This window comes from Nuphar pumila, chromosome 13 (genome assembly GCF_984573655.1).
Source record: "Nuphar pumila chromosome 13, dmNupPumi1.hap1.1, whole genome shotgun sequence".
Taxonomy (NCBI): Eukaryota; Viridiplantae; Streptophyta; class Magnoliopsida; order Nymphaeales; family Nymphaeaceae; genus Nuphar; species Nuphar pumila.
In genome coordinates this window covers 3,484,435-3,511,712 of record NC_143261.1, presented here as the reverse complement: position 1 = coordinate 3,511,712, position 27,278 = coordinate 3,484,435, and the positions used below count along the sequence as shown (strand labels likewise).

Genomic DNA, 27,278 nt, shown 5'->3' with positions numbered 1-27,278 from the left:
CTGATTGCTTTAAAAAAAAAATCACTGATTGAGATGCAAATGGTCTGAGCTGGACCTGAACGCGTTTGGCTAAGATACTTAAATCTAAGTTGGCTTGGAAAATCCACATCAGTTTAACTAGGGTTTAACCACTTCCCACTTGCATGACTGTTTGTAATGCAATTTTTAAATGAAAAATTTAAAGCAGGGAGGGCGTTGAGAGAGTCACCGTGGCAGTCGGAACCTGCATTAAGGTTGTAACCGCTAATTACTGCCTCTCTGAAGTGGGAGCTGAAATGAGGAAGTAGAGTCAACAAGTATCAAGAAAATTTCATAGTGATTCAATCATACATATAGGTGTTATGTGTTTTAAGGCAGACAAAAAAACTACATAGTGATACAATCATGCATATATGTGTTCTAAGGCTGTTAAGGAAATTTCATAGAAACCCAACCCATTTATCTTATTCCATGAGAAAATCTGTAGGTTTGCGGTGGGTCATATGCAGTTCCGAGGTTTTACTATGATATCTTATCCGGATCCAGATCTTGAAACGAATCCACTCTTTGACGTGCTAATTTTGACGTTCCGGTAAATACGCGAGGGCGGTGTTTATTAAATACAAGCTTCTGAAGGACACGTGTTCGATGCAAATTGCTTGAAAACCCCAAACTGCTTTACGAAAAAAAGGAGTTTTTTAAAGCTTTTTCTTATTTTGAGAAGGTAGTAAAGGCAAACCATTTTTCTAATTAACCACCCGGCTAACACGGGCTTTCAAAGAGTTTTTCCAATGTATTACTTAAATATGACCGTAAAGATGTGTTCCCCACTATCTATTTACTAGAAAACGATACTTGGATCATCTTTTTATAATAAAACATGATTTTTTAAGTGTTGAATATTTATACAAATCTTAGATCATCGATTTTTTAAACCTTATAAAAATCAGATTCAGATGATCCAAGAATATATTTCTATAAAATAAAGCATCTAGAACTCATATGTTTGATCAGATTTGAGAAAAACATGAAAAAACCTCTTTGAAAACCTAGTTAATACCGCGATTAGCTAGAAAAGTATTTTGTTAGCCGCTACCACTTTTCTTGTTTTTGGAAACTAGTAGCTGAGATATTAGAAACTGGAAGCTGTCAATTTCATGCTTTAGTATAAATACAATGCCACTTTCCATTCCAAATTAAGGGTATCAAAGGGTCGAGTTTACAGGGACCCAACCTGAACCAAACCATATAGGGTATGGGTATGGTGATAAATAAGATAACCCGATTACGACTTGGGTCCGGTTCTGAATGTCTGATTAATACATGAACCCCGGTATAATAAAATTTTATATCAGACCCGACCTGAGTTCTGATTAAGACTTAAAATTTTTAATGTAAAAATGATAAAAGATAGGGGTTTGCTTCATTATGTAATTCTTATCCGGTAATAAACCCAATTAAACCCGAGGCCGAACCCGATACCATACCCAAAAATCTTATCCAAGTTTGGTTTTAACTGGTTCCCAACCAGACCGGTTGACACCAAATGCATTATTAACTCCCATCTCAGCTAACAACTTTTTCAGGTAGGTAGTAGTTTGACCAACTTTTAGCCAAAGTTTATTAACTCCTAACCCAGACCCTAGGTTCCATACCTATTCAGTATTTGCTTTGCTTGACTCCAAGCCATCCAAACAAAATTATAACAAAAAAAATTTGCGTTTTTCTGAGGTTTTAAATTGATTAGCCGCGCTTCTAATATCTTCCTATAAATATCGCGCGTGGGTTTTTCTTCGAAAGTCTTTTCGGTTTCCTCTTGTTGATTTTTTCGTTTCGGTGGCTGCGAATTACGAAAATTACGGAAATGCCCGACGGCTTCCCGGAGAGCGACGACGGCGTCGGAACCGGCGTCGTGAACGGCGTTGTGAACGGCGTCGTGAACGGCGGCAGCACATCGGGTTCGCCCGATCACCTCGTCGTGATGGTCAACGGGATCCTTGGAAGGTATGAGAGTCGATCACGATCGGTTTTCTTCGTTCCTTTTTGGGTTTTGATTCATCGATGTTGATTTTGCACTTAAGCATAGTTTTCATTTTCGTGTAGAATTTTGTGTTGTATTTTTTTCCGTTTTTGTTTATGGCTTTTACTTAGAATTTGAGTTGATCATCATCGGTTTTTGTTTGGTAATTAGGGTTCGGGTTCCGATGTCGTCGTGTTGTATTTGTTTTTCTTGATTCTGGGACACAGAAGAGAGATAAAGATCATGATGTTCAGAATTTGTTATTTTCCTGGATGCAACGTAAATTTTGTTTTGCGTTTTTTTTTAGGTTTGGCACACGTAGAATTAGGGTCTTGGTGCCTTTATTTTTTGTATTAGAATTATTTGGTTTGAGGTTTTTAGGGTTTCATTTGGTAGGGAAGGTGAGTTTAGGTGAGATCATGGTTTTGAATTTGATATGATATTTTCTACGCGCTGGAATTATTGGTGTCGGAGATAGTACCTGTATTTTGCAATATCGGTTGCTGTTTAATTTGTGAATGGATTGCTAGATGCAAGTCATTGAGGATCGTCCGTCTTAGAAGATCAAATTTGGGTCTGATTTGAAGTTGTAGGCATCGTGTTGTTCTCGGTGTTTGACTTCAATGGAAAATTGTGAAGGATTGAAATGATCTTTGTTTGCAGAAGGCTGTGAATTAACAGACAAGAAGCTATTTCATGTTTGACCTTAACCAGATCTAAGTTGAGTGGAACCACCTAATAACAAACCCTCTTGACCCAACTTGGTTAATCTATATGGCATGTCCTTGTGTTGCTAAGGCAGGCATCAGGTCCCATTTTGCTTTAGCCATATTGATAAACTGGTGCTTATTTAGAGGCATAGATTAAAGAAGAAAATATAGGTTAGAAAAAGTAAAATTTTATCTTATCCATATTTCTAAGGGATAAAAATCATGCACTTGAATACTTTCCATATAAAATAACTAAGTAGAGGCAATAACTTTTTATGATCCTTATTTTTAGGATATAGTTAAAATTTACCTCTCATGGGTGGTAATTTTTTATTTTCTAAATTCTGTTGGGTAGTAAATTTTCAAAAAGATACATTTTACTTTTAAACTAGGAGTCCACTGCCAAAATAAGAAGAGTGCAACGAGGTAAAAGTTTGTTAGTGTTAGTATTTTGATTAATTGTCAAAAGTGTTGTTAGTTGTAATTTTTGTGAAAAGGTAGGTGTTGATTCAGCTTCAAATTATTTAATGCTTGGAAGGTTTTGATTACGATAGTTCATTCTTTAGGAATCAAATGGCTTGGTTATTGAAATCAATGTTGTCAGTATTGGTATCAGCCCTGAATCGTTGGGCCACCGATTGAGCTGTATCGGCCGATACTCATACTCAAATGAATCGTTCTGTATCGGCCAGAAAATAATAATAAAATATTACGTGTCAATCATAATGTGACACGTGTTAAAACCATTAAAATACTATTAAAAAATTTAATTTTTAGTATTTTTTGCATTTATTAAAAAAATAGCTGATTCAGGGCTGAAGTGTATCGATTTTCTGTTGATACGATGCGTATCAGCCGATACACACCGATACTGATAACATTGGTTGAAATCTGGTCCATCTATCTGTGTAAGATTTGTTTAATTGTTTCCATAAACATTTTATCGAAGTAAAATGACAGATGCCATAGGTCACAACTTGCCAGGTTTTGTCTCAAGCAATGAACATCTGTTCTTCATTTGCAGTGCATTTTTTCTTGTATCGCTTTGTACATTTTTGGAGATTGCTATCTGGAATAGTCACAAATATCACTGACATTTTGAAAATATTGTGATTTTATCATGGTATTTCCAGAGGATGATATTGTACAGAGGAGAGTGACATTTTCAAAATATCTCCTGTTTTGAAAATATTGTATTTTTAACCTGATATTATCTCGAAAAATTATTTTTTATGTAGCTTTTTACATTATTTATATTTTTATATATTATCCATAGTTATATGTACCGATACTTCCTCAAAAAAGCAAAAATTGTTTTCTGGAATAGTTGCAAATATCACTGATATTTTGGAAAATTTTGTGTTTTTATCATGCTTTTTCTAGAGGATGATATTATACAGAAGAAAGTGACATTTACAAAATATCTCCTATTTTAAAAAATATCATGTTTTTAACCTGATATTGACTCAAAAATTTCATTTTTTATGTAGCTTTTTTACATTATTTATATATTTTTATATTATGCATAGTTATATGTAGTTATGTACCACTACTTTTTTGAGAAAAACTTGTTTTTTCAAAATATTGTGATATTTTCACGAGAACGAGAACCATGACTATCCTTTCTGGCTTGCACATTGTTTATCTTATATTTTGCCTGGCTAATCATTTTTTTTGTTGTTATCTATATTTGAAGCTTGCTTCACTTTCTCTCTCTTTTCTTTTGGTTCTTTGTTGCAGTGTGACTGATTGGAAGTTTGCTGCTGAACAATTTGTTCAGATGCTTCCAGATAAAGTAGTTGTCCATTGTAAGTGTTGGTCTTTTAATTGTTATCTTCCTTGTAATTGTGAATTTTTTTTATATCATGTTAATTGTAAATTACAGAGAACCACTTAAAAAAAGTCTTGAGATTGATTTGGTTTATTTTATGGTTTTTGTTTATTCTTTTAACCTTCTATATACATGTTATCGTGTCTCTGCACTTCCTTACATCAATAAAATAGTTCCATGTTCCTGCACTCTTCAACATTGTTTGCTTCTGATTGTGCTCTGACCTGATTGATGCACATAAGGATGTGGTAGAAGGCTAGGTTGTAAGTAGCGTATTGTTACCCGTATCGGTTGGGCCCAAAATTAGATACTTATCGTAAAAAATTATAAATTTTTAATAAGATTCTTCAAAAAATTTAAAAAATAAAAAAAAATTGCACCACATGAGACAATGATGAATTACACAAAATACAATCATAAAATCACATATGAAGCATTTAAGACATCATTAAACATCAACTAATATAGATAATATTGCATGCATATCTTAAAAGAACAATGCAAAATATTAATATCTTGCAATGAAGAACATGCCACAAGACTCATACTTTTAAATTATCTCTAATGGCCACTTTTGCCTTATCCATGGCCTCGTAGAGATAACTCATAGTTGGTATGTCTTCATTGTCAACCAATTGCAACACCTTCACCAAAAGTATAGTGATTCTCAACAACTTCACACATGAATCTGAAAAATGATAGTAATGCACTCTTACATGAGAAATTCGCAAAAGCCCTCTCTCTTGCTAAGTCACACGGACTTGGCTAAAAGGTCGACGCACCCGCGTCGATTGTACCCGACACAGGTGCGGACATGGGTGTGGCTTCGGACACGGGGTGAACACGGTCAACTAAGTGTCGGACTCAGTCAACACACCGGGGCCGAGTCCGTCCACCTTTGACCGAGTCTATTTTCGTCCATTTTAAGGGCAAAAGACATATAAAAACTAAAAAAAATATCGATCTTCGATCGTCTTCCTCCTTCTTTATGTGTTATATTTTGGTAAGTTTGTGTTGTTACTTTAATAGAATTACTTTTTTATTTTTGTTTTAAAATTTAAAATCTTATTGTTGTTATATATATATATATATATATATATATATATATATATATATATATATATATATACAACAACAACAACAACTACGCCTTCATCCCAAAACAATTGGGGTCCGCGATATGAACCAAAAAAGAAATTCATTTTGGGTCTTCCACATGAATCCTTTTCCTCCAATCATTTCTATCCAACGCCATGTCCTCGGTGAGGTTCAAAGCATTCATATCCTTTCCTATCATCTCCATCCAAGTCTTCCTAGGCCTACCCCGACCTCTTTTAACTAATATATTTTCCCATTTCTCCAACCTTCTAACTGGAGCATCATTAGGCCTTCGCCGAATATGTCCAAACCACCGTAAACGATTCTCTCGCATCTTATTTTCAATGGGTGCAACACCTACCTTCTTACGTATCTCTTCGTTCCGAATCTTATCTTTTATTGTATTTCCACACATCCATCTAAGCATCCACATCTCAGCTACACTCATTTTTTGAATATGATGTCTCTTGGCAGCCCAACATTCCGTACCATATAGTAAAGCGGGTCTAATAGTCGTCCTATTAAACTTTCCCTTCAACCGCAATGGCATTCTACGATCGCACAGCACTCCAGTAGCACTTTTCCATTTCATCCACCCAACCTTTATCCTATGATTTACATCTCCATCAATTTCTCCATACTTTTGAATGATGGATCCCAAATATTTGAAATAATCATTCACCGGTATATCTTGCTCACCAAGCTTCACTACACTCCCATCACTACTTCTTTGCTTACTAAACCGACATTCCATATATTCAGTCTTACTCTTACTCAACTTAAAACCTCTAGCTTCCAATGTCTGTCTCCATAATTCTAACTTAGCATTAACCCCAGCTCTAGACTCATCAATCAAAACAATATATATAGCCGTGTCCTCGTGTCCAAAATTTTTGAAATTGCTCCGCACCCTTGTCGCACCCGCACCCAAGGTTTTAAAACTCACTGAGTCAACTCGGTGACTCGGCCCTCCAGCGAGTCAACCCGGCAAGCTAAACTCGGTCTGCGAAGACTCGGCCGTGACTCAGCTTGACTCAGCCTGACTCAGCCTGACTCAACTTGACTCTGCCTGACTCGGGCGAGTTCTGGAATGTTTAAAATTTGATTTTTTGAGTATTTCAGAATAAAAAAAAATTGTAATATTATTGAGAATATTGTTGTTACTTTCTTAATGTCTTTAATATGTAAAGAAGACAATCTGTGACTATGATCTAAGGTAAATGTTATTGGATATGAATCTATTTCTAGAAGCATCAGGCAGGACAATCTTCAGATTCAACAACAGCTAATTAATATTTTATGATCAAGTAGATTGCTGCCTTTATTATGTTCTACACAATTATATTTTTTGCAGTTTCTTTGCATAAATGCATTTAATATTTTGCTTTAAACTTTACTAACATGACTATATAACAAGGAAGAATTTGGTTTTCTCCTCACACCTTTCCTCTTTGCCCCATCTTTATGAAGGCATAATAGACAAGAAACTGGAACAAAGTCATACATAACTTTGGCCTTAACATTCCTAGAGTTCCAACATCTACATGGTGCTTCTTTCTTGTCCTTTCAGACTTCATATTTTCTTTGTATCTCATATAGGCTATACCCCTTTAATCAAAACCAATTGTCCTCACCTTGCCTTATCACATCCAACAAAAATTTCTCTTTTCTTTATAGGCATGTGCATTTTTAATGCATAAAGGCATCTATGTAACTGGAATAAATTGTGCTCTTTCATTCCACATTTCCAACTTATTGCTCATTAATGAACAATTTATCCACATGCTACGATCTCCTTATTTCAGTTCAACCCAAGATTCTGCATGGAGCCAAAAAACATCTCTTGTTTACTGAAAAACATGGTTTGAGACAAATTATATATTGTTTTTCTTTTAAAATCAAAAGTTAACAAAATCCGGTCCGAGTCACCGAGTTGACCCGCCGAGTCACGAGTCAATAAAGAACGAGTCGAGTCCCGAGTCACTGGGTTTTAAAACCTTGCCCGCACCCATGTCACATAGCTCTCTTGTGCACGAATCAACACCTAAATCGCTCTCACGCCTCTTAGGGTGCATGGGTTTTCCTCTAAAGGCCTCTACACAAATGAGAGAATCACTCCTAGGGAGGTCTTTAAAACCCCAAAATTAAAAAGTCGAGTTTCAACCATTTTAAAGTGCGCCGGACACGTATCGTATGATACTGTACTGTACGATACAATTGATATGGATATGATACACTCGTATCGCGATACAAGTGTGTATTGTATCGAGTTAGGCCATAGTTATGATACGTACTGTATCAGTACGATACTTACAACATTGGTAGAAGAAACCAAGGTTTAGAAACTCACTGAATCAACCCAGTGACTCGGTTGACTCGGTTCGGCTCAGTCACTTACTGGGTCAAACCAGTGAATGACCTGAAAATCAACATAACTCGGCCGAGTCAACCGAGTTTTAGCATGACTCGGCTAAAACTCGGCCCATGCTCATGACTTGACCGAGTCATGTATATTATATATAATTACATATATTATATAAAATATAATATAAATATTATGTATATTATACATAAAAAGATGGTTATACATATAATAATAAAACTATACATTACACATATTCTAAAAATAACATATAATACATATTATATACAATATATTAATAATATACTATAAAATATACACAATATATACATATATTACATATTTTATATAAAATATAAAGTTAACATGACCCGGCCGAGTCACGAGTCAATCATGGATGGAGCGATGAGTCATTGGGTTTTAAAACTATGGAAGGAACTGAAAGTAATAGGATCTGCTGAATTTCACAAAGGTATTGATTTTGGGAATCACAATCATGTATTAGTTGAGGACATGAGTCAGGAAAATAGGCCATGTTTGGTCTTGCCTAAAACAAATATAGTTCCATAAAATTCAATGAAAGTTGGGTGATATTGCTTGCTTAGTTGCTTTGTAATCAGGGAGGATTAGAAAAGCATATCATAGGATCTATTATATGTCAATATTCGTGTATAATAACTTTGAAGCATAGTCACCTGTATCGTTAAAGGTAATTTCTCGGCGAGGGTATTTCTCGGAGAGATTTTCAAAAGTTGATAAATCTTGGGAGTTTAAAATATTGAGAAAAATATAAATAACAACAAAAAAACTAAGAAAATAATATTTTTTGCATTAATTTTCTTCCAAAAATATAAAGAAACATGTTTTGAAGGTTTTAAAATATAAAAGAATCACAAAAATAGAAAAATGCAAACTTAAAAAAACAAGAGTTTTTTCCAAAAGATATCGCGATATTTTGTCTTCCGGCGATATTTTGAAAATATCGCTAGATATTACCTTTAATATCGGCTACCTTAAAATATTGGTATGTCGCACAATATTTTCGAAATTTTGCAGATTTCAGTGACAGTGCTTTAAAGCAACTACTCTTCTTGCTACAAGCAACATGCTCTTTTGGGAGGATCAACCTTAAGTTTTATGTGAATAATTATAGTTAGGGGTGTGCATTTGGCCAGTGGCCTGCAGGCCACCTGTAGCCGGCTCATTTCTGCTGGGTGTAGGCGTCCTTTTTTAGAACAGCCCAGTCTGAACCGAGCTTAGGCCCAGCTTAGTGATGGGCCTGTGAGCCTGGTTAAAGATCTGGTCAGGCCAGGCCAGGCCTATGTCTGTGCCTCCTAAAAATGGGGGGCCTCCAGGCAGCCTGTTTCCCAATCCATTCAGGATGGGCTTGGGCCAGGGTTTTTGCCCATGGCCTGACCCAGCCTATTGGTGGGCCAGGTTTGATTGCACCCAGCCAGTCAAGTGGATGTTCAGCCCATTACCCGCACGCCTTAATTAAAGTCTTTATCTCTTGAAATTGGCAATCTAATCTACATGCTTTGCTTGTCCTTCATGACATGACACTAATGCCTAGTGATCTTAGTCTTGTTTTAGTTATTCTTTTTCATTTTATAATTGACGTGGCTATATTCATATTCCTCAGTGATGTTGCATTAATTCTAATTATAGAATAGGAATTCAAAGTCCTATATAACTAAATACATGCAGATTTCCCATGTTACATTGGCTTTTTATCCCATGCTTTGTCGTGTGTGCCCTGCCCACGTATGTGTCTACAGGATTTGGACATTGGGACATTTGCTTAGTTGCTATAGAAGGATGGTTTTTTTTCACTTTCTCCTCTTATTATTGTTTCTTACAAGTGATTACTGCTTATAAGGTGGGGATCCTTCATGTGATGGGGACATATTGACCTTAGATGTTTCTAAATTTAATTCCATGTAGGTAGTGAAAAAAATGTTGCCGGATTGACCTTAGATGGTGTTGATGTGATGGGGGAGCGTTTAGCAGAAGAGGTTTGCTTTTCTTTTGTAAACATTCTTAAATAAAGTTGTCATTCAAGTATCTTTAAATTATAAGTTTATTTTGTCTTTGACAAAATCAGTTGTATATAATTGTTAGGTAGAAGAAGTTATCAGTCGAATGCCCAATGTTCGGAAGATTTCCTTTATTGCACATTCTGTCGGAGGTTTAGTTACTAGATATGCTATTGGTAGGCTATACCAACCCCCTCATTCAGAGAAAGGAACCCAAGATGTTTCAGTTAATGTTGCACAAGATAAAGATTCAAGCGGTACAATATGTGGTCTAGAAGCAATGAATTTTATCACAGTTGCAACACCTCATCTTGGTTCAAGGGGTAAAAAACAGGTATAACTCGTCTCGTGTTTTCTAAAACTTTTATGGCACCAATGTTGAATTGGGGTCTTCAGTTATGAACTTTTTTTCTTTTCTCTCACAGAATGTGATGTAGTATGATATGTTCTATGAGCATATGATGGCGTTTCCTGGTACAGTTCCTTACTGTGATTCTTAACCTAGTAGTCATGCCTTAATACTTTCTGTGTTACCTAGTAGACACGGATGTGGATGTTGGAATCACATGCAGTGTTTCAAAAAACTGGACAATAGGGGCATTTTGTGTGTGTGTAAGATTCCTACAAATTATCAATGGTATCTACGATATATGTGTGTATATACATGCAATGGTCCTATTTTTATATTTATGTATATAAAAAAGAGTAAGCATGTTTGAAGTTTGAGCTATGGAAGTGTTTCAGACATAACACATGAGAAGATAAAAGTCAATAAAGGACCATATTATTTGCTTGATGATTCATATAATTATCAACCAATGAAGTTGTGGTTTGAAAGCTAAGTCATGCTTGTAATTTTAGAAAAAAAGAACCGAATTAACCACAAAAAAGCATGTTTAAATCCAAAACAGAAAAACTAACAGTACGAAATATGTATTTGTGGCTGTTTGTAAATGTTGCATGCTTAGTGGGGTATTGTGTGCCTATGAACTAGAAACTGGAGTCTGTAGATCTGTCACATGGACACAGCTAAAGAGACACAAGACATGCCGTTTTTATATAATTTTCTATTTGGGACATGACATGGAGTAAATTGGAGTAACCCTAGTGGTGGACAATGGGTCGAGTCGGGCCGCCTGCGGCTTATCGGGTACCCATTTTTAATATTATGGTATATATTAGAATATAGATTGGATATGGATCCAGTACTGGATCCATATCCATATAGAATAGCCTCACGTGTTTTGATACATCATAATGTATTTTACATTACTAACCAAGGGCAATCTTGCCATTGTAAAATATTATTGTAAACCTATTCTACATTAATGATGTTTAGTGCAGCACGCAGGGATTGAAGTGGCTGCCGATTCCAAGGAAATCCCCTCTCCTCTCTCCTCTCTTCCCACTCCTACTTCTTGGTATTCACGATAGAACTGCCAATCCAAGCAGTTTTAACATGGTATCAGAGGTTTTTCTTATTTTTCGTCACTTTCATGCTTATGTTAAAAATCAATTCTCCCAAAATATTCAAATTCTCCAATGTGATGGAGGTGGTGAGTATTCCTCCAAAGAGTTTTTAGACTTCCTCCAAGATAATGGGATACATCGTAGAGTTTCTTGCCCGTATACTCCACAACAAAATGGAATTGCTGAACGTAAACACAGACATATTGTGGAGAGTGCAATGAGTATGATGCATGGTTGTAATTTGCCCATCAACCTTTGGACATAAGCTTTTCATACTGCCACTCATGTGATAAATCGTCTTCCTATGCCTATCCTTGAAAATCAGTCTCCCTATTATGTTCTCTTTGGTATACAGCCTAATTATGATGAGTTACGAGTTTTTGGGTGCACATGTTATGTACATGTTGACAAATCCATGAGAAACAAATTTCAGGACAAAGCCTCTATATGCCAATTTGTAGGTTATGCAGATGAACACAAAGGGTACAGGTGTTATGACCCTATAAATAAGAAGATCAGAATTTCCAGAAATGTTGTCTTTGATGAAAATAGCTTTCCAGAAAATAAAGCCAACTATAGTCGTGAACATGGGGATATGGCTGATAATTGGTATAATCCATGGCTCAGTGCTGAACTTATCTCACATGCTGCTGAATGTACCGCTTTGGCTCTTGAAAACATACGTGATGAGACGGTTTCAGATAAGGTGTCGGAAACAGAATGTCAGAGATACAAAGGGAATGTCTACACAAGAAGACCCAAAGCGCAAACAGATGCACCTGTTGGAGAACACATGACATTACCCAATAATGTGGAGGCACCAAGAAAATCAAGTAGGATAAGGCATCCAATTGAAAAATGGGTAAGTTACGATAACTTTTCTATGGATTTTCAGATTTTCCTATCCAAGGTTGAAAAACATGAAGAACCACTTGGATTTTCTCAAGCTGTCCAATCTGACAAATGGATTGAGGCGATGAATGAGGAAATAGAGGCACTTCATGAGTGTCGAACATGGGAGATAGTTGGTCGTCCCCCCGATAAGAATGTTGTTGGCTCAAAATGGGTGTATAAGATTAAATATAAACCGGATGGGAGCATTGAACGATACAAGGCACGTCTTGTTGCCAAAGGGTTCACCCAAGAATATGGTGAAGATTACGATGAGACCTTCAGTCCAGTAGTGAAAATGGGAACCATTCGCATTATCCTCGGCCTGGCCATTGAGCATGGGTGGAGCCTTAGTCACCTTGATGTCAAAAATGCATTCCTTCATGGGGACTTAAAAGAAGAGGTCTATATGGAGCAACCTCAAGGTTATGCAGAGGGAGACCCAAAAGCATATGTATGTAAATTAACCAGAGCATTGTATGGTTTAAAGCAAGCCTCCCGGTCATGGTTTGAAAGCTTCTCCTCAGAGATTCAGAACCATGGTTTTATTCGTTCCCAACTAGACCATTCTTTATTCATATACAGGGATGGAACCACTGTAGTTTTCTTACTTATATATGTTGATGATATAGTGGTCACTGGAAATGCTCCAGAACGTATTCAACAAATTAAAGTTTTGCTGAGTATGCGATTTAAGATGAAAGATCTTGGAAAGCTAAGGTATTTTCTTGGTGTAGAGGTGGACAGACAGGATGGAGAAATGTCATTAACCCAACACAAATACACTCTTGATCTTTTGGCCAAAGCAGGAATGACAGATTGCAAACCTGTGCCTACACCCAATGTTGTCAATAAAAAACTCAACATTTGTGATGGCGAGTTGTATCCTGATGCAACCAAGTATCGCAGTTTAGTGGGCATGTTACAGTATCTTACTTTTACTAGACCAGATATTGTATATTCTGTAAATCAAGTATTTCAGTTTATGCATGAACCAAAGACTGGTCATATGGATGCCGTCAAGCGTATTCTCCGATATCTAAAAGGCACGGTGGGTGATGGACTCAAATATGCTCAATCTTCATGGGCAACACCGAAACATAACATATTGGCCTATACAGATGCAGACTGGGCAGGAGACCCAGATGAAAGAAGGTCGGTTTCAGGATACTGTGTTTTCATTGGAAGCAATCTTATCTCATGGAGTAGCAGAAAACAGAAAGCTGTGGCAAGGTCTAGCACGGAGGCAGAATATAGATCTATGGCAGCTACCACAGCAGAAGTAACCTGGGTTAGGCATCTCCTTACAGAAATGGGAGAGAGTATCTCAAGTTCAACCCTCATGTGTGATAATAGAAGTGCTGTACAAATTGCTTTCAATCCTGTTCATCACGGTCGGACCAAACATATTGAGATTGACCAACATTTCATCAGACAAAAGATAACAGACAAAGAGATTGAACCAGTCTATGTGCCTTCAGAAGACCAAGTTGCTGATATGTTCACAAAAGGTCTCACAAGTAACCGCTTTTGGTATCTGAAGAACAAGTTGCACATGGTTCAATCCCATGTACAACTTGAGGGAGGGTATTAGAATATAGATTGGATATGGATCCAGTACTGGATCCATATCCATATAGAATAGCCTCACGTGTTTTGATACATCATAATGTATTTTACATTACTAACCAAGGGCAATCTTGCCATTGTAAAATATTATTGTAAACCTATTCTACATTAATGATGTTTAGTGCAGCACGCAGGGATTGAAGTGGCTGCCGATTCCAAGGAAATCCCCTCTCCTCTCTCCTCTCTTCCCACTCCTACTTCTTGGTATTCACGATAGAACTGCCAATCCAAGCAGTTTTAACAGTATATACATTTATATATGTATATATACTACATAGTATGTAATACTATTTATGTATATATGTGTATTATATATAATATATAATATGTAAAATAGAAATGTATTTTTTGTTTCTTTATTTTTGCTTTTGTTTTTTTAATATTTAATGTAATATGGCTGTTGAACTAGTTGTTAGGAGTGTGTAATCTAACGGCTACTAGTTCTAGCCTCTTGTGCCTATTTAAATGGGATTCAATCCCCATTGTAATTTGTAAGGCATGCTTGTTGGGAACTTTATTTTTAATAAAATTATATTTTTTATATGTGTGTGCTCTCTCTTGTTCTCATTCTCTTGTGCCTTAGTGCATTTGTATTGCCCTTAGCGGCTTGTGTACTGCCCATAGTGGCTTGTGTTTTGGCTTATTGTCTATTACTATCTCTTGGATTCTTCTTTGTTATTTGATTACAACTCAGCCTCACTTGGGATCAAGCCTCAATTTGAGGAATCAGCCCTACAAATGTTGGACCGGACCCGATCCGATATTGCCTGTCTAAGTCGGGCTCATGTACCTGACTTTTTAAAAATAAAATAAAAAATTAATAATATATATTATATAGAATATATTTTGTTTCGGGTCTTGGGTCAGCCATAAAAATGCAAACCCCAACCCATTGCATTGAAAAAATGAGACAAGGGTTTCCGTCTTTTGTAACCCATGGAGGGCTTTTTACTCTCTTTTCTTTGATGTGGGACTATTCTCTACAAAGTAATTATTGCATGCTATAGCCCATATGGATGATACGTGAACAAGTTTTCTTTTATATATATATATATATATATGAACACATTTAATGCTCTCTCTCTCTCTCATGCATAAATGGGTCAATATATCATTTAATGTTCTTTCTCTCATAAATAACTTACTATTAACATCCTTTAGTCCGTCTCATATAAAAGGAAGGTTTTCATGCAAACCTTTAGTCCTATATTGATCAATAGAGAGTAGTGTGCCCCTATCCACAATCTATAAATAGAGGACATTCCCTCTTCTTTAAGCATTAAAAAAATATGAGCTGGCTTTTGGCTTGCCCTGACCCGATGTGATCCAATATTATCGGCGGGTCACGGGCAAGCCCTTAAGACCCGAGCCCGAAAAATTATGGGCCTAGCCCAACCTGATAGTTATTAGGTCCGGCTTTCATCGGCTCTTAATTCTCATCGGGCCCTAATGGGTTCTTAATTGGGTCAGCTCGGCCTGCCCCGATGTCCACCCCTAATTAACCCTTGTGACAGTTTTATATGCTTCATTAAGAGTGTTGGTGTTGTCGAGTGCTAACTACAGGTGTAACTATATATATATGTATATATATTAGTTTGCCCGATAGGGGTATTTTTTGTCTTTTCACATGTAATTATAGTTGTTTTTTAGAAACTATATTTTATTTTTTCTATTTATTTTGTTTTTTATTTCCTTTTCATTGCCATTAGGGGCCACACTCATAGAGTCTTTGGGCCCAACGGTCATAAATATGACCGGTGGGAGCTCCCCAACGACTCTATGAGGGAAGCTCCCAATGGTCTCCCCTTCTTGTGTTGTATATAAATAGGGGAGAGTTCTCCCTATTTCTCCCATGGCTTTTCAAGCACTTTATTGAATAATATTCCTGTTCTTTCACTTGTTGGTGTTGCCCTTGTAGGCATTTTGCCTTTGTATTTGTCCACTATTGGACTTGTTTGCTGTTTTTGCACCTTATTGTTGTAATTCCGCATACTTCATTATAGTAACTGGCTGGTAGAAATGTCCAGCTATCTAAGGGCATTCCTTCTTTTTCATTCAAATGCCTTTTCCATTTGAATTTATTTTTATGATCACTTCTAACTGTTTCTACCCTGACCGAGTTTGGTTTGAAATTGTTCCTTATTTTCTTTCATTTGCTTTTGGATAGATTTTGGTAACTACATGTGACTAATAACTTCCTTTAGTTCATTACCTCCCTACAGACAAAGGGAAGCTTGTCCTCACAAGTCACAACAAAAGTAATCCTCTTTTAACTTCCTTTGGCAAATGAATTTAATTTACTGGGTTTTTTCCCCTCCACATACACAGTCAAGTCTACTAATAAAGCCATTGAGGTGTCAATAGAGTAGCAGCTAACCTGACCTTCAAGAATTTGATCAAAATTTTCTTCTTGATAGGGTAATGGAACATCTTAGTAGTTGCCGTTTGGTTTCTCTGCTTCATAAAATGTGTATCACTACTTGATCTTCAAAATAGGGCAGTTGGCAGATAAGACTGACCAAATTATGGCCAATGTTTGATTCATACATTATGTCATACTCCGTGAAAAGCCTTAAAAAAGGATTTATTCTTGATTTCAACGTGTAGTCCTTTCATTGTCTTGGATTTTGCTGATGGATGTTAGAAGGCATACCATATAGAATTAAAACCGAGGCTAGTGGTATATGTATGGATACTTTCTATTAGATATTTTCTAAAATATTGCTTTACCTGCTAGTGCAACATATTGCTCAGCTTATTGATGTCATGGCTCATCTATTTTGGGTTCAAGCACCAAAAAGTTTGTTATCCTTCAAAAACGGCTTCCTCTATAAGGATAATATTTCAGATTACAACAGATCCCAGTATCTTACAATGAAGTGCTTATGTATGCATGCATGTGCATGTGTATGTGGTTTGTTCTATTATTTTGATAATTATCTGTATAATTTCTTGTGCTGCTGAGTTGATTGAGGTGCTTCAGTGCACATATTTCACCATATTCACTACTCTTGACTTGGTTTCTTTTTCGTGGCTGCCTGTCACTATGGTGTTAATGGGGGCTAGTTTTGGACATATTGCATTCATATCTCACATCTTAGCATACTTTGTTCACAGGTTCCCTTCCTCTTTGGTGTCACCTTACTTGAAAAAGCTGCTTGTCTTGTCATCCATTTGATCTTTAGGAGAACTGGCAGGCATCTTTTTCTTACTGATAATGAAGAAGGGAAACCGCCGCTACTCCTGCGCATGCTGGCAGACTGTGGTGACCTTTATTTCATGTTTGTGGATAGTGGATACTATGTCTTTTACCTGTTGAATCTATACTAGTTATGCAGATTTGGAAGGTACTTACTATCAGATGATGCTGTTATATGATTTGTTGCTCAATAATGCAGGTCTGCATTACGTGTGTTTAGACGGCGTGTGACATATGCTAATGTTTGCCATGATCGTATCCTTTCATCCATCTTTCTGATATTTCTATTAATTCTGCGAATTTCTAGAACTTCTTTTGTCCTTGACCGCATGCAACTAAGACATTGTAGGCTGGAGAACAGCGTCAATTAGGCATAACTGTGAATTGCCTAAGGTTTCCTGTTATCCACATTACTATAATGTATATCCTTTTGTTTATATCTTTTTCCATCGTAAGTATCAGTGATATATATTTGATGGACCAGTGGGAGGACTCGCTATGTGAGAGGTATCCACATATCGTACGTGAGGAAGTTGCAAACTGGGCGGATGAAGATTGGCGTGAACAGCCTTCAGTCATGGATGATGGATTGGATATGCTGGAAGGTTAGTTTTTACATTTAAACAAGTAATTGTTATTAAGCATATTTCCTGCACTTTAATTGAGTACACATGCATGATAAAGGAATTAATCCTTTTAAATTTGTTAGCGTCAGCTAAATTTTTTCCTAGTGTGTGATCTGGGACTTCATGAAGCCCTCCAGAAATCACTTCCCTATAGGTAATTGAGCAGTTGGGCCTCTTATTTCATGATGGGCATCATCACTACCGTCATCATTATCAAGATTTATCCCAGCTGCACGAGGTTGGCTTTACAGTGTTATGTTTCTATGGGATTATGATTTAACTAATTTGGGTGCAGCTTTTCTTGTTCTGCGAATAAAGTACTTGACTTGAGTTGGTATATGGAGAAGGAATACCTGCTGGTTGTCTTAATTGATAGTGTAGTTTTGTTTCTCCAGGAATTGAATTCAGTTATAGATGTTGGGTTTTGTGCAGCTACTGTAATTGCTGTTGCTGTTCTATTAGAAATGTTGTACCTAGAGTAGGTTTCATTGGATCATGGATGAAAGTGCCTCTTGTTCTCAGAGAAAGTGTAAATTGGAATATTTGGGGCATATGAGGGAGTATGTGTCCATTTTATGGATTTAAACTTTCAAGGAAGTGCTTTTTTTTTTTTTTGTAATTCATCTCAAAACTGTTGTTGCATCAAGATGAATAGTTTACTTAAAATAGCTTGAATCCATTGATCAGCCTCCTGTATTCATTAATCAGGATAATGTTTATGTGGTTTCTTACATTGTTCAACTTTATTTTGCAGAAAAATTAGCATCTGGGCTCAGGCGTGTTTCTTGGGAACGAGTTGATGTCAGTTTCCATGCTAGCAAGAGGAGATCTGATGCCCACAGTCTCATTCAGGTCTCTCTCTCTCTCTCTCTCTCTCGGAGATGGGTTTAGGTATTGGTACTGGTACTAGTATGTAAACTGTCACATAGGTGCGGGTGTGGTGATGTGGCACTTTAAAAAAACTTTGGTGCAGGGGTGCGGGAGGGTATATATATAATTATATATATATATATATATAATTTTTAACAATTAACATTAACACTAATGAAATAAAAAGCAATTAGCATATCATCGATTCATCGTGTATGTAATAAATCAAATTAACAATGTATAATTCTATTTTTCATCAATAAAATCTAATACCACAATTAAATCAACCATAAATATATTATGAAAACAAGTAAACAAGTAAACAAGTAAACAAGTAAACAAGTAAACAAGTAAACAAGTAAACAAAAAAAAGTAAATTATACTAATAAAAGAAACAAATAATACATAATTACATACCAAAAGTATATCATACACGATGTATTTGACTATAAGTTAATGATCCTAATAATTTTCTGCTACATCAAATTCATTATAAGAAGGAAGAGTAGACTGAGATAAATCCATGTTTATAATGTTGAAATCATGCTCTCCTTCTAAGTCACACTCTTCTGGGTTTACATTCTCAAATTTGGATGATTTATGTCCGCAGTTCAAACACAATTTTAAAATGTTAAATATTTGCATATTTAAATGAAGAAACTAAGAAATAGTCAAATAACTAAGAAAGCAATTAGTATTTGTATTCCTTATTGGTTCACGAAAATAATCAAATATTGGAATGAACATAGACTAAATCCTCTGTACGCTTGCTGGTGAGTTTGTTTTTCTTCATGTTGTAGCTTTGAGCATATGTGATTTAATTTTTTTTACAACAAGATGAACTAGCAGGCTGAAATAATAATCTCAATGCAAGACGTTGAAGAAAAGGTATTTGTGTTTCATATGTTGACCACTATCTGATAGGATTTATATTTTTCTCATCTCTCGCTATTAATGTTTGTCCATATAATCTCGAAGATGACATTTTTTCAAACTCTTGTGTGACTTGATTTAGAATATGTTATTCTCGATAAAGTCTTGTCATACACATATTTCTATGCTTTGATAGCTCTAGGTCTAAATTTGGAGGAACACAACCGACACCACCTTATTACGACTTCTTTGCATAATATTTGAGATTGAGAGAATGTGTTATATGATGCAAAGTGGTGTTGCTCTTATCTCATCTTATGACTAAAATTGAATATATATGATTAAAAAATTCTGAATCATTCAATGCATGCTTTTTTTTCTTATACTTGAAAACTACAACTTGCATTTTTTCAATGATATTATTCCACATTTCATTAAGCTTTGTAAAGCATGGACTCATCCTTGTCAACTTCTCTCAGCATTTTTCAAATATGTTGCGTAAACTCAAGGAAGTATACGACTCTATCTCAAAACTTATCATAAATAATGAAGTTTTTAATTTTTTGAGCCTTGACAACATCATTAACACGATAGAATATTCAATTCTCATCAGTCGCTATGTTAACCAAAACATTCTTGACTTTCTTAATTTTTTTCACCATCTCAATGATGAACGCAAAACATGTTTCAACAACCTTCAATAATTTCATATCAAAATGCTTATTAAATATGACATTAGTATGATGGTTGTTGACAAAAAAAATTATAAGGCTTTTAATATTTTTTTTAATTTCTCGATCCATGTACATAGAGCATATGCTGTTGAATTTTCTTCTTTAGGGTTGTAAATGCTCTTGAGGGTAAGATTCAAACTGTGTGCTACACAATGAGCTCAAAAAATATGAGGATACTCACTCTACAAACTCAATGCTGCACTTTTACAAACTGGAGCGTTGTCTGTGATTTTTTACACTACTTTATGATCACCCATTTTTTATTACTTCTATAAACAATCCCTTCAAATACTAAACATTTTTATATTATTCAGATGCATCAACTGCTTTCAAGAATACTGGGTCACTAAGCGAAGAAGCAATGAAATTAATCAGTGGACGCCCTTGAGTATCTGTCCACTCATAAGAAACAATGAAAACTTCATTTTGTTCCCATGAAAATTTCTTAATCTATAGCAATCTTTCAACATTTGCCTTCTCTTCTACAAGAATTATCATTTGTAGTATTTCTAAGCTTGGAGGTACATAGTCACTCAAGTTACAAATTGTCAGTGAAGTAATTAAATCCTTTCAATAAAGATTTTTAACTGCATTAAATAGAAGTGAACTAGAATAAAAATATATCCCTACTTTTCTATCCATCTTTTCTCTTTCATATGTATTGAATGATGCCTGTATTACATCCCTTTTTCTTTTTTTAGCATCAAGGTTGTTAAATGCGATGAGGCGAAGTGAGGCGTTGAGCTTGCGCTTCGCCTCTGAGGCGTACGCCTCAGGTACTGAGGCGTACGCCTCTCACAACTGGTATGGAAGTGAAGCGTTGGGAGGGGAGGCAGGGAGCGGCGGAGGAGCAATTGGCCGGCACGTGACGGTGGATCCACCGGCAGTTGGGGTTAGCACAGCAGACGAATCGGGCGGAGGAGGAAGACTTGGGGATGAAGGAGGGGGTTCTGGAGGTTGATGAGGGTCTATTTGCGCATCACAGCACGCCTCAGTACCTTGAGCGTGCGCCTCGCCTCTGAGGCGTACGCTTCAAGTACTGAGGCGTACGCCTCTCACAACACTGTTTAGCATGTTCTTGGTGACTTAAAAAAGGTACACTGAACTGATTGCACAAGAATTACTCATTGTCTTCTTCTTTTCATATTCATCTTATATATTTTTTATTGTCTCCACATTGCTTCATCAACTCTTTTGCATCCTGAAATGCCATGTCTTGATATTTTTAATAAATGAGTCTTAATTCTCGTGTAAGACTCAACATAATCTCTCACCTAGCTTGCATCAAAACCTCTTATTTTCACCACTTCCTTCTGCTTATCCACATGTGCTCATAGTGGCCCCCCATCATCATATGATGTAGCCAACAAACTAAAATCAATACTACCACTACCAGCAACACTAGTAGCAAAACTTACTGGATAACATAATTCCTATCCCTTTGTTTGCAAGTCCTTTCTTTTTATTTGTCATTTTTGTCTTTAAAACCAAAACAATATTATATTGAATTAAAATTCATATCAGGTTTGATAGCCCATGACTGGGAGCTGAACCTAGCCCACAGTCGAATCCATCCCAGAAGAGCTGAGTTCGACAACCCAGGAACGGGAGTCGAACCCAGCCCAGATGGGTTGGGTTCGACAAAGCACAACCCAGCCCAACATGGCTGAGTTTAACATCCCAGGGCTGGAAGCCGAACCCACCGCAGCAAGGCAGCAGGGCTTGGAGCCGAACCCAGCCCAGAATGGTTGGGTTCAACCACCTAGGTCTGGGAGCCGAACCCAGCCCGCTGAGTTCAACAGCCTCAGGCTGAGAGCCGAACACATCCCATCTGGGCTGAGTTCAACAGCCTCAGGCTGCTAGCCGAACACAACCCAAAATGTTGGGTTCGACAGGGCAGAACCCAGCCCAACAGGGCTGGGTTCGACATCCCAGGGATGGGAGCCGAACCTAGCCCAGAAAGGCTTGGTTCGACCGCCCAGGTTTGGGAGCCGAACCCGGAGAGAGAGAGAGAGAGAGAGAGAGAGAGAGAGAGAGAGAGAGAGAGAGAGAGAGAGATCTTGTAGTCGTTGGAGGAGGAGAGGAGAGCTCGGGTTGACAGCCGTCGGAGGAGAGGAGGTCGTTGGTCGGAGGAGAAGAGGAGTAGGAGAGGAGAAGCGGGGAGGGAGATTTGCCCTAATCCTCCACCCGGCCAGCCCCCTTTCATCATTTTTTTTGGGTTCAGTTATGGACAGTTATAACCCTGTTTGTTTTGATTGCACCCAGGGAGTGCGGCACCCTGTTGGCAGAATCCCTGTGACATAGTATGTAAAAGGGCTAAAAATTTGTACGCTTTTACTTGAAATTCATGTTGGCATGGATTAAGAAATTTTAATGAATTTCTAGTTAACATCTATCAGTTTGATAAGGAATTGATATAAAGTAATAGAAAATACTTTTTTTATATGTTTAATAAAGATACGTAATAATTTGGATAGTTGCGTTGCATATTTGATCAATTATTATTGCATTATAGTTTTTTTATATTTCATAATATTAGAAAGCCCCAAAAAATGGTACCAAACCTGACTAATCGGATTCCGACTCAGGTTGAATGTTGCATTACATCTGGCCCGTTGGCATCCCTAGATGGGGTGTACCGAATGCCAATGCAAGTGTGCTTTCTCTACATTGTGCTAGTTATTCTGTTTTTCCAATGGTGCCATGGTGTATTAAAAAATTTGTTAAACTTGTGTAGGTCAAGGATCCCTTTGTGCACTCAGATGGTGCCGACTGCATAATGCACATGATTGATAATTTCCTTTGTTAGAAGAGTACATTATTGGACATACCATTCTTTTCAAGGAGGCAGAATTATTTGACACTGAAATATTAGTAGCAATTGGCAACCACGTGCAAGAACATCTCAATCGACTCACGATGCCTCTACGTTCTTATTTCTCCAGGTACTGTTGATTCTTCGATTTCCTCATATCAGTTAATTAGCTAATGATACGCCCCTTTGGTGGCAGTGCTGCATGGTTCTGAGTCTCTTTTGATGTTGAAATTTACTGTTGGAGATGTGAAGATGGGGGGGTTGTTAGGGAACGAACAGAACCAGTGTTCTGTTCATTTTGTTCTTCTGTTCTGTAATTCGATAAGCCATCAAACATGCCCTGACAGTCTGTCTTTGGTTTAAGAAAGATTACACCCAGCTTCAACCTTCTGATAAGGGATACGCTTATAGATTTCGATCTGTGGTCATCCCATATTAGGTTACAATCCATGGTAGCTTCTAATCAGAAAGGTTTTTCAATTTTTCATTGTTTTGGTTTCTTTGCCTGCAGGTGATTGGAATGGAACGGGAGAATTGAAATCAGTTCCGCGTGTCCATTCTGATTACGAACAATAACTAACCTGAATTTCGTGGAGCTGATTCTACAGTAACTCGCATTGCGAGCAAAGCGAGTTTGTAAATAAATAAATTCAGGGCTTATAGTTGAAGGCTTTTGTTCCTATCATTTGCTGCATGGGTCAATTCTCTTCTGCCAACCCTCATCAGAAAAACCTCGGGCATTGTTTAGCTTTCGATCTTGTGTTCTTGTACAAGTGGGATTGGAAGTGTCACCTCAATCTGACTCCATAGGTACGCCATGTGTCTCGATTTTGAGTCATCTATCGCCTCGGAAGAGATTCCTACACGAGGACACACTGTCTGGATCGAGTATACCCAGTTTTGAGTGTGACCTATTTTTAATCCCTACGAACCTACACGTCACACCCAACTAGGGCCTGCCATGGGTCGAGTCAAGTGCATCTGACTTCGGTTCGGTTGGATTATAACCAGATCCATTCCGGATGGACTCGTGTTTTGGTCCAAGGTAGGACAACTCATTCGGTCTTGGTTCATGCTATGTTTCATTTACTAGCAATGAGCAATTAATAAACTATAGTAACCCCACGCTTTAATAAGAAATAAATACATTAATATACTTCTAAAAAAGGTTTATTATTCAAATGGTCAATGCCAATCCATATCGAAACATACCATATCTACTCTATATATAAAGGGGCTATCAGTCCCGAGGCTAGCAGATTCTAAGTTTACTCTTCCTTTTAATTGGCTGGAAACAACAATTAATGTATGCTTTCAAGGGCCTAACATGTTAGAAATATATACCATAGTTTAAAAAAACTCACCGGGTTGACTCAGCCTCCATCGCCTAGTTACCGGTTTCAAAACCAGGTTGAACTTGGCTTTAACTAAACTCTGACGAGTCATGGATATATATATATATATATATAATGTATTGGTAAAACTATAAAATAAAAATAATAATCATAAACTATACATATATTTATATAAAATATAAAGTTAGCGTGACTGATGACATATATATCTGGCCTTAGAAAAGAAAATGTTTACGCGACTTTGAGGCAAACCTTCTCTTAAGTTGGTATAAATATGACACACTTTAAAATGAAAAATGGTCGTACTATACGAATAATTTGACATGTTTATTTTTTAAATATTATAATTTTTTATATTCTTCTTATGTCTAAAATAATAAATATCTTGATTTAAAAGAACTTTTTTATCCTTTGTACATGCAAACCTTCTTTGTTTTAAGATTTGTATTACTTTGATCTAACCTATAAAACTTATGTTTCTACAGTCGTTTGAAAAGTTAAGACACATGCTTATAATTTTTATGTTTTGAATCAGAAGGGAAACTCCTTCTAAAGATTATGTTTTTGAGTTTCAAAATCAAAATAAAAACATTCTTAGTACTTAAACAACTGAGCAGTTGAAAAGAAATGTCATATCAAAGCTTAAACATGCTAACAACAAACAATATTGGTGAGGATGAGAAAGTTCACATAAAATATATGTGGATTTGTGGAAGTATGCATAAAAAAAACTTGCTCAGTTTAGGTGGAAGTTTGCTGCACCTCTCAATCATAATGATATTTCTTGTGAACTTAGTGAATTCGGCATATGCAAAAGGTAAAAAAGATATTCCAAAGCTGGTTAATTGCAATTTTGGACATGAGAAGAATCATGGTTTTAAAACTCGTCACTCGGTTTGTCCTTGAATGATTTGTGACTCGTTCGGGTCAACTAAGTGACTCGGCTAGGTCATGTTAACTTTATAATTTATATGAAATATATGTATATAGTATGTATATTTTATAATATTTTATCAATATATTATATACAACATGCAATATATGGTATTTTTTATAATATATTTAATGTATAATTTTATTAATATATGTATAACCATATTTTTATATATAATATACATAATATTTTTATTATATTTGTATAAGATATATGTAATTATATATGTATATATATGCATGACTCGGCCGGGTCAACTCGGTGACTCAGTCCAGTTTTGTTCAAAATGAGTTTGTACTTGTTTTTGACCCAGTGACTGGAAGATCTGGGCCGAGTCACCAAGTTGACCCGACCAGTTTTTTAAATATGAGAAGAATATAAAAAAACTACAAGGTTTTTAAGAAAACACGTCAAATTTGACGCACAATACAGCCATTTTCCACTTTTAATAAGCCATATTCACAGGCCTTATTCATTCTTAAGCAAACTTTTTGAGTCCGAATGCAAGATATTCGCAAGAGATGTACATGTCTCTTACTGTAGCTGCCAAATGTACCTGGCTTTATGCATTTTTAATTAAACAAATAAAATGTTTATTCGGTCCTATCAAACATTAATCACATTCTATAAGTCGTAATCTAAACGTTGTTACCCCGTGTCCAGATGGCCAATTTGTTGTTAAGCAAACTTTGTTTTTTTACAAGCACCACCGTCACCAACTTATTCTTTCATTTTGGTGCCAATTTGAAAACTGAGTTGGTCATCATTAACGAAACAACTAATTTTAAAAATGAAAAGATAAAAAATCACAAAGATTTAAAATATAAAATGTAAAGAAATATTAAATGGTAAATATTTAAAAACTAATTGAAATTCTAAAAGATAGCGAATTCTTCAAAAATTAAAAATTGAATTGCATGCAATCAAATGGCAAGTGATTTGAAGTATAATAAAATAACAAGTAATCCAAAAAAATGAATTAAGGTGAAAAGTAAATTTAAAAAAGTGAAAAATAAAAGAATTACTTGTTGATTGAAAAGTGATTTAAAAAATAAAAATATTAAATAACAAGTGAAATTAACATATCAAATATAGTAACCAATTTATGTAATAATGATTTGACTTGCCATGAAATGACAATTTATTTGAAAATTTTAAATTTTAAAGCATTAGACATTTAAAAAATTAACAAATAATTTGTTCATTGATAATTAATTTTCTTTTCCTTAAATTATAGGTGATGTATAAAAAATAACAAGCATTTCTGAAAATGAATGCTCTCCTTTATATGTCAATATTTTCAAAAATAAAAAATTTAGAAAGACAAGTGTTGTAGAAAGTTAAAAATATGAAATTAGTTCAAAAATTAAATTACTTGCCATTGAGTATGAAATTACTACAAATATAGAAAAAATAATAGTGATAAGCGATATAAAATATTAAAGGATGCCAATTTATTCAAAAACTAAAAAATTGCATTACTTGTCAATTGTAAAGATTGGATTATTTGTGATTGCGCGCACTTGTGAACTCACACTCAACTAGTGCAATTAAGGGTACAAAAAAGATAAGTTTGGGATCAGATCTCTGATCCGAATCCAACACACCATAGCGTATCCGACTCATGTCACAATGACATATTCTGAAAATGGCATGTCATGGGACATGGATCATGAAATTCCTTTCAAATTGGTTGAATATGGGTTGGATCATAATAGTAGATAAAAGCCAATCCTAATATTATGCATCAGGCCCAAGCCTGATCAGGATCCTAGGATGTGGGTTTGACACAATCACACTAAATCTGACAATGGGTTTGCATATAAAAAAGTGGAAAGTGATCGGA

The 27,278-nt window shown here is 36.0% G+C and overlaps 1 protein-coding gene across 3 annotated transcripts; it reads left to right on the top strand.

Moving 5' to 3' along the window:
- The first annotated feature begins 1,759 nt into the window (after window positions 1-1,759).
- LOC149817539 (putative lipase ROG1) lies at window positions 1,760-23,829 on the top strand. 3 transcript variants are annotated; one of them, XM_089985283.1, is made up of 11 exons: window positions 1,771-1,983; window positions 4,450-4,517; window positions 9,945-10,015; window positions 10,122-10,370; window positions 17,144-17,307; window positions 17,425-17,480; window positions 17,566-17,645; window positions 17,710-17,830; window positions 18,606-18,703; window positions 23,066-23,273; window positions 23,655-23,829. In XM_089985283.1, the coding sequence occupies exons 1-10, from the start codon at window positions 1,844-1,846 to the stop codon at window positions 23,135-23,137; spliced, it is 1,119 nt and encodes a 372-aa protein (XP_089841409.1). In that variant the 5' UTR covers window positions 1,771-1,843; the 3' UTR covers window positions 23,138-23,273; window positions 23,655-23,829. The 3 variants fall into 3 exon arrangements, with proteins under 3 accessions (XP_089841411.1, XP_089841409.1, XP_089841410.1); XM_089985284.1 differs by having other exon boundaries at window positions 1,773-1,983; window positions 17,566-17,618; XM_089985285.1 differs by lacking the exon at window positions 18,606-18,703 and having other exon boundaries at window positions 1,760-1,983.
- Window positions 23,830-27,278: the final 3,449 nt, after the last annotated feature.

What these genes read in the sequence shown, in the direction of transcription:
- LOC149817539 (XM_089985283.1), top strand. Translation starts at nt 1,844, where the DNA reads ATGCCCGACGGCTTCCCGGAGAGCGACGACGGCGTCGGAACCGGCGTC. An exon ending in TGCTAATGTTTGCCATGATC is followed by an intron (nt 17,481 to 17,565) that starts GTATCCTTTCAT and finishes CATGCAACTAAG; the next exon opens with ACATTGTAGGCTGGAGAACA. An exon ending in ATGCCCACAGTCTCATTCAG is followed by an intron (nt 18,704 to 23,065) that starts GTCTCTCTCTCT and finishes AAACTTGTGTAG; the next exon opens with GTCAAGGATCCCTTTGTGCA.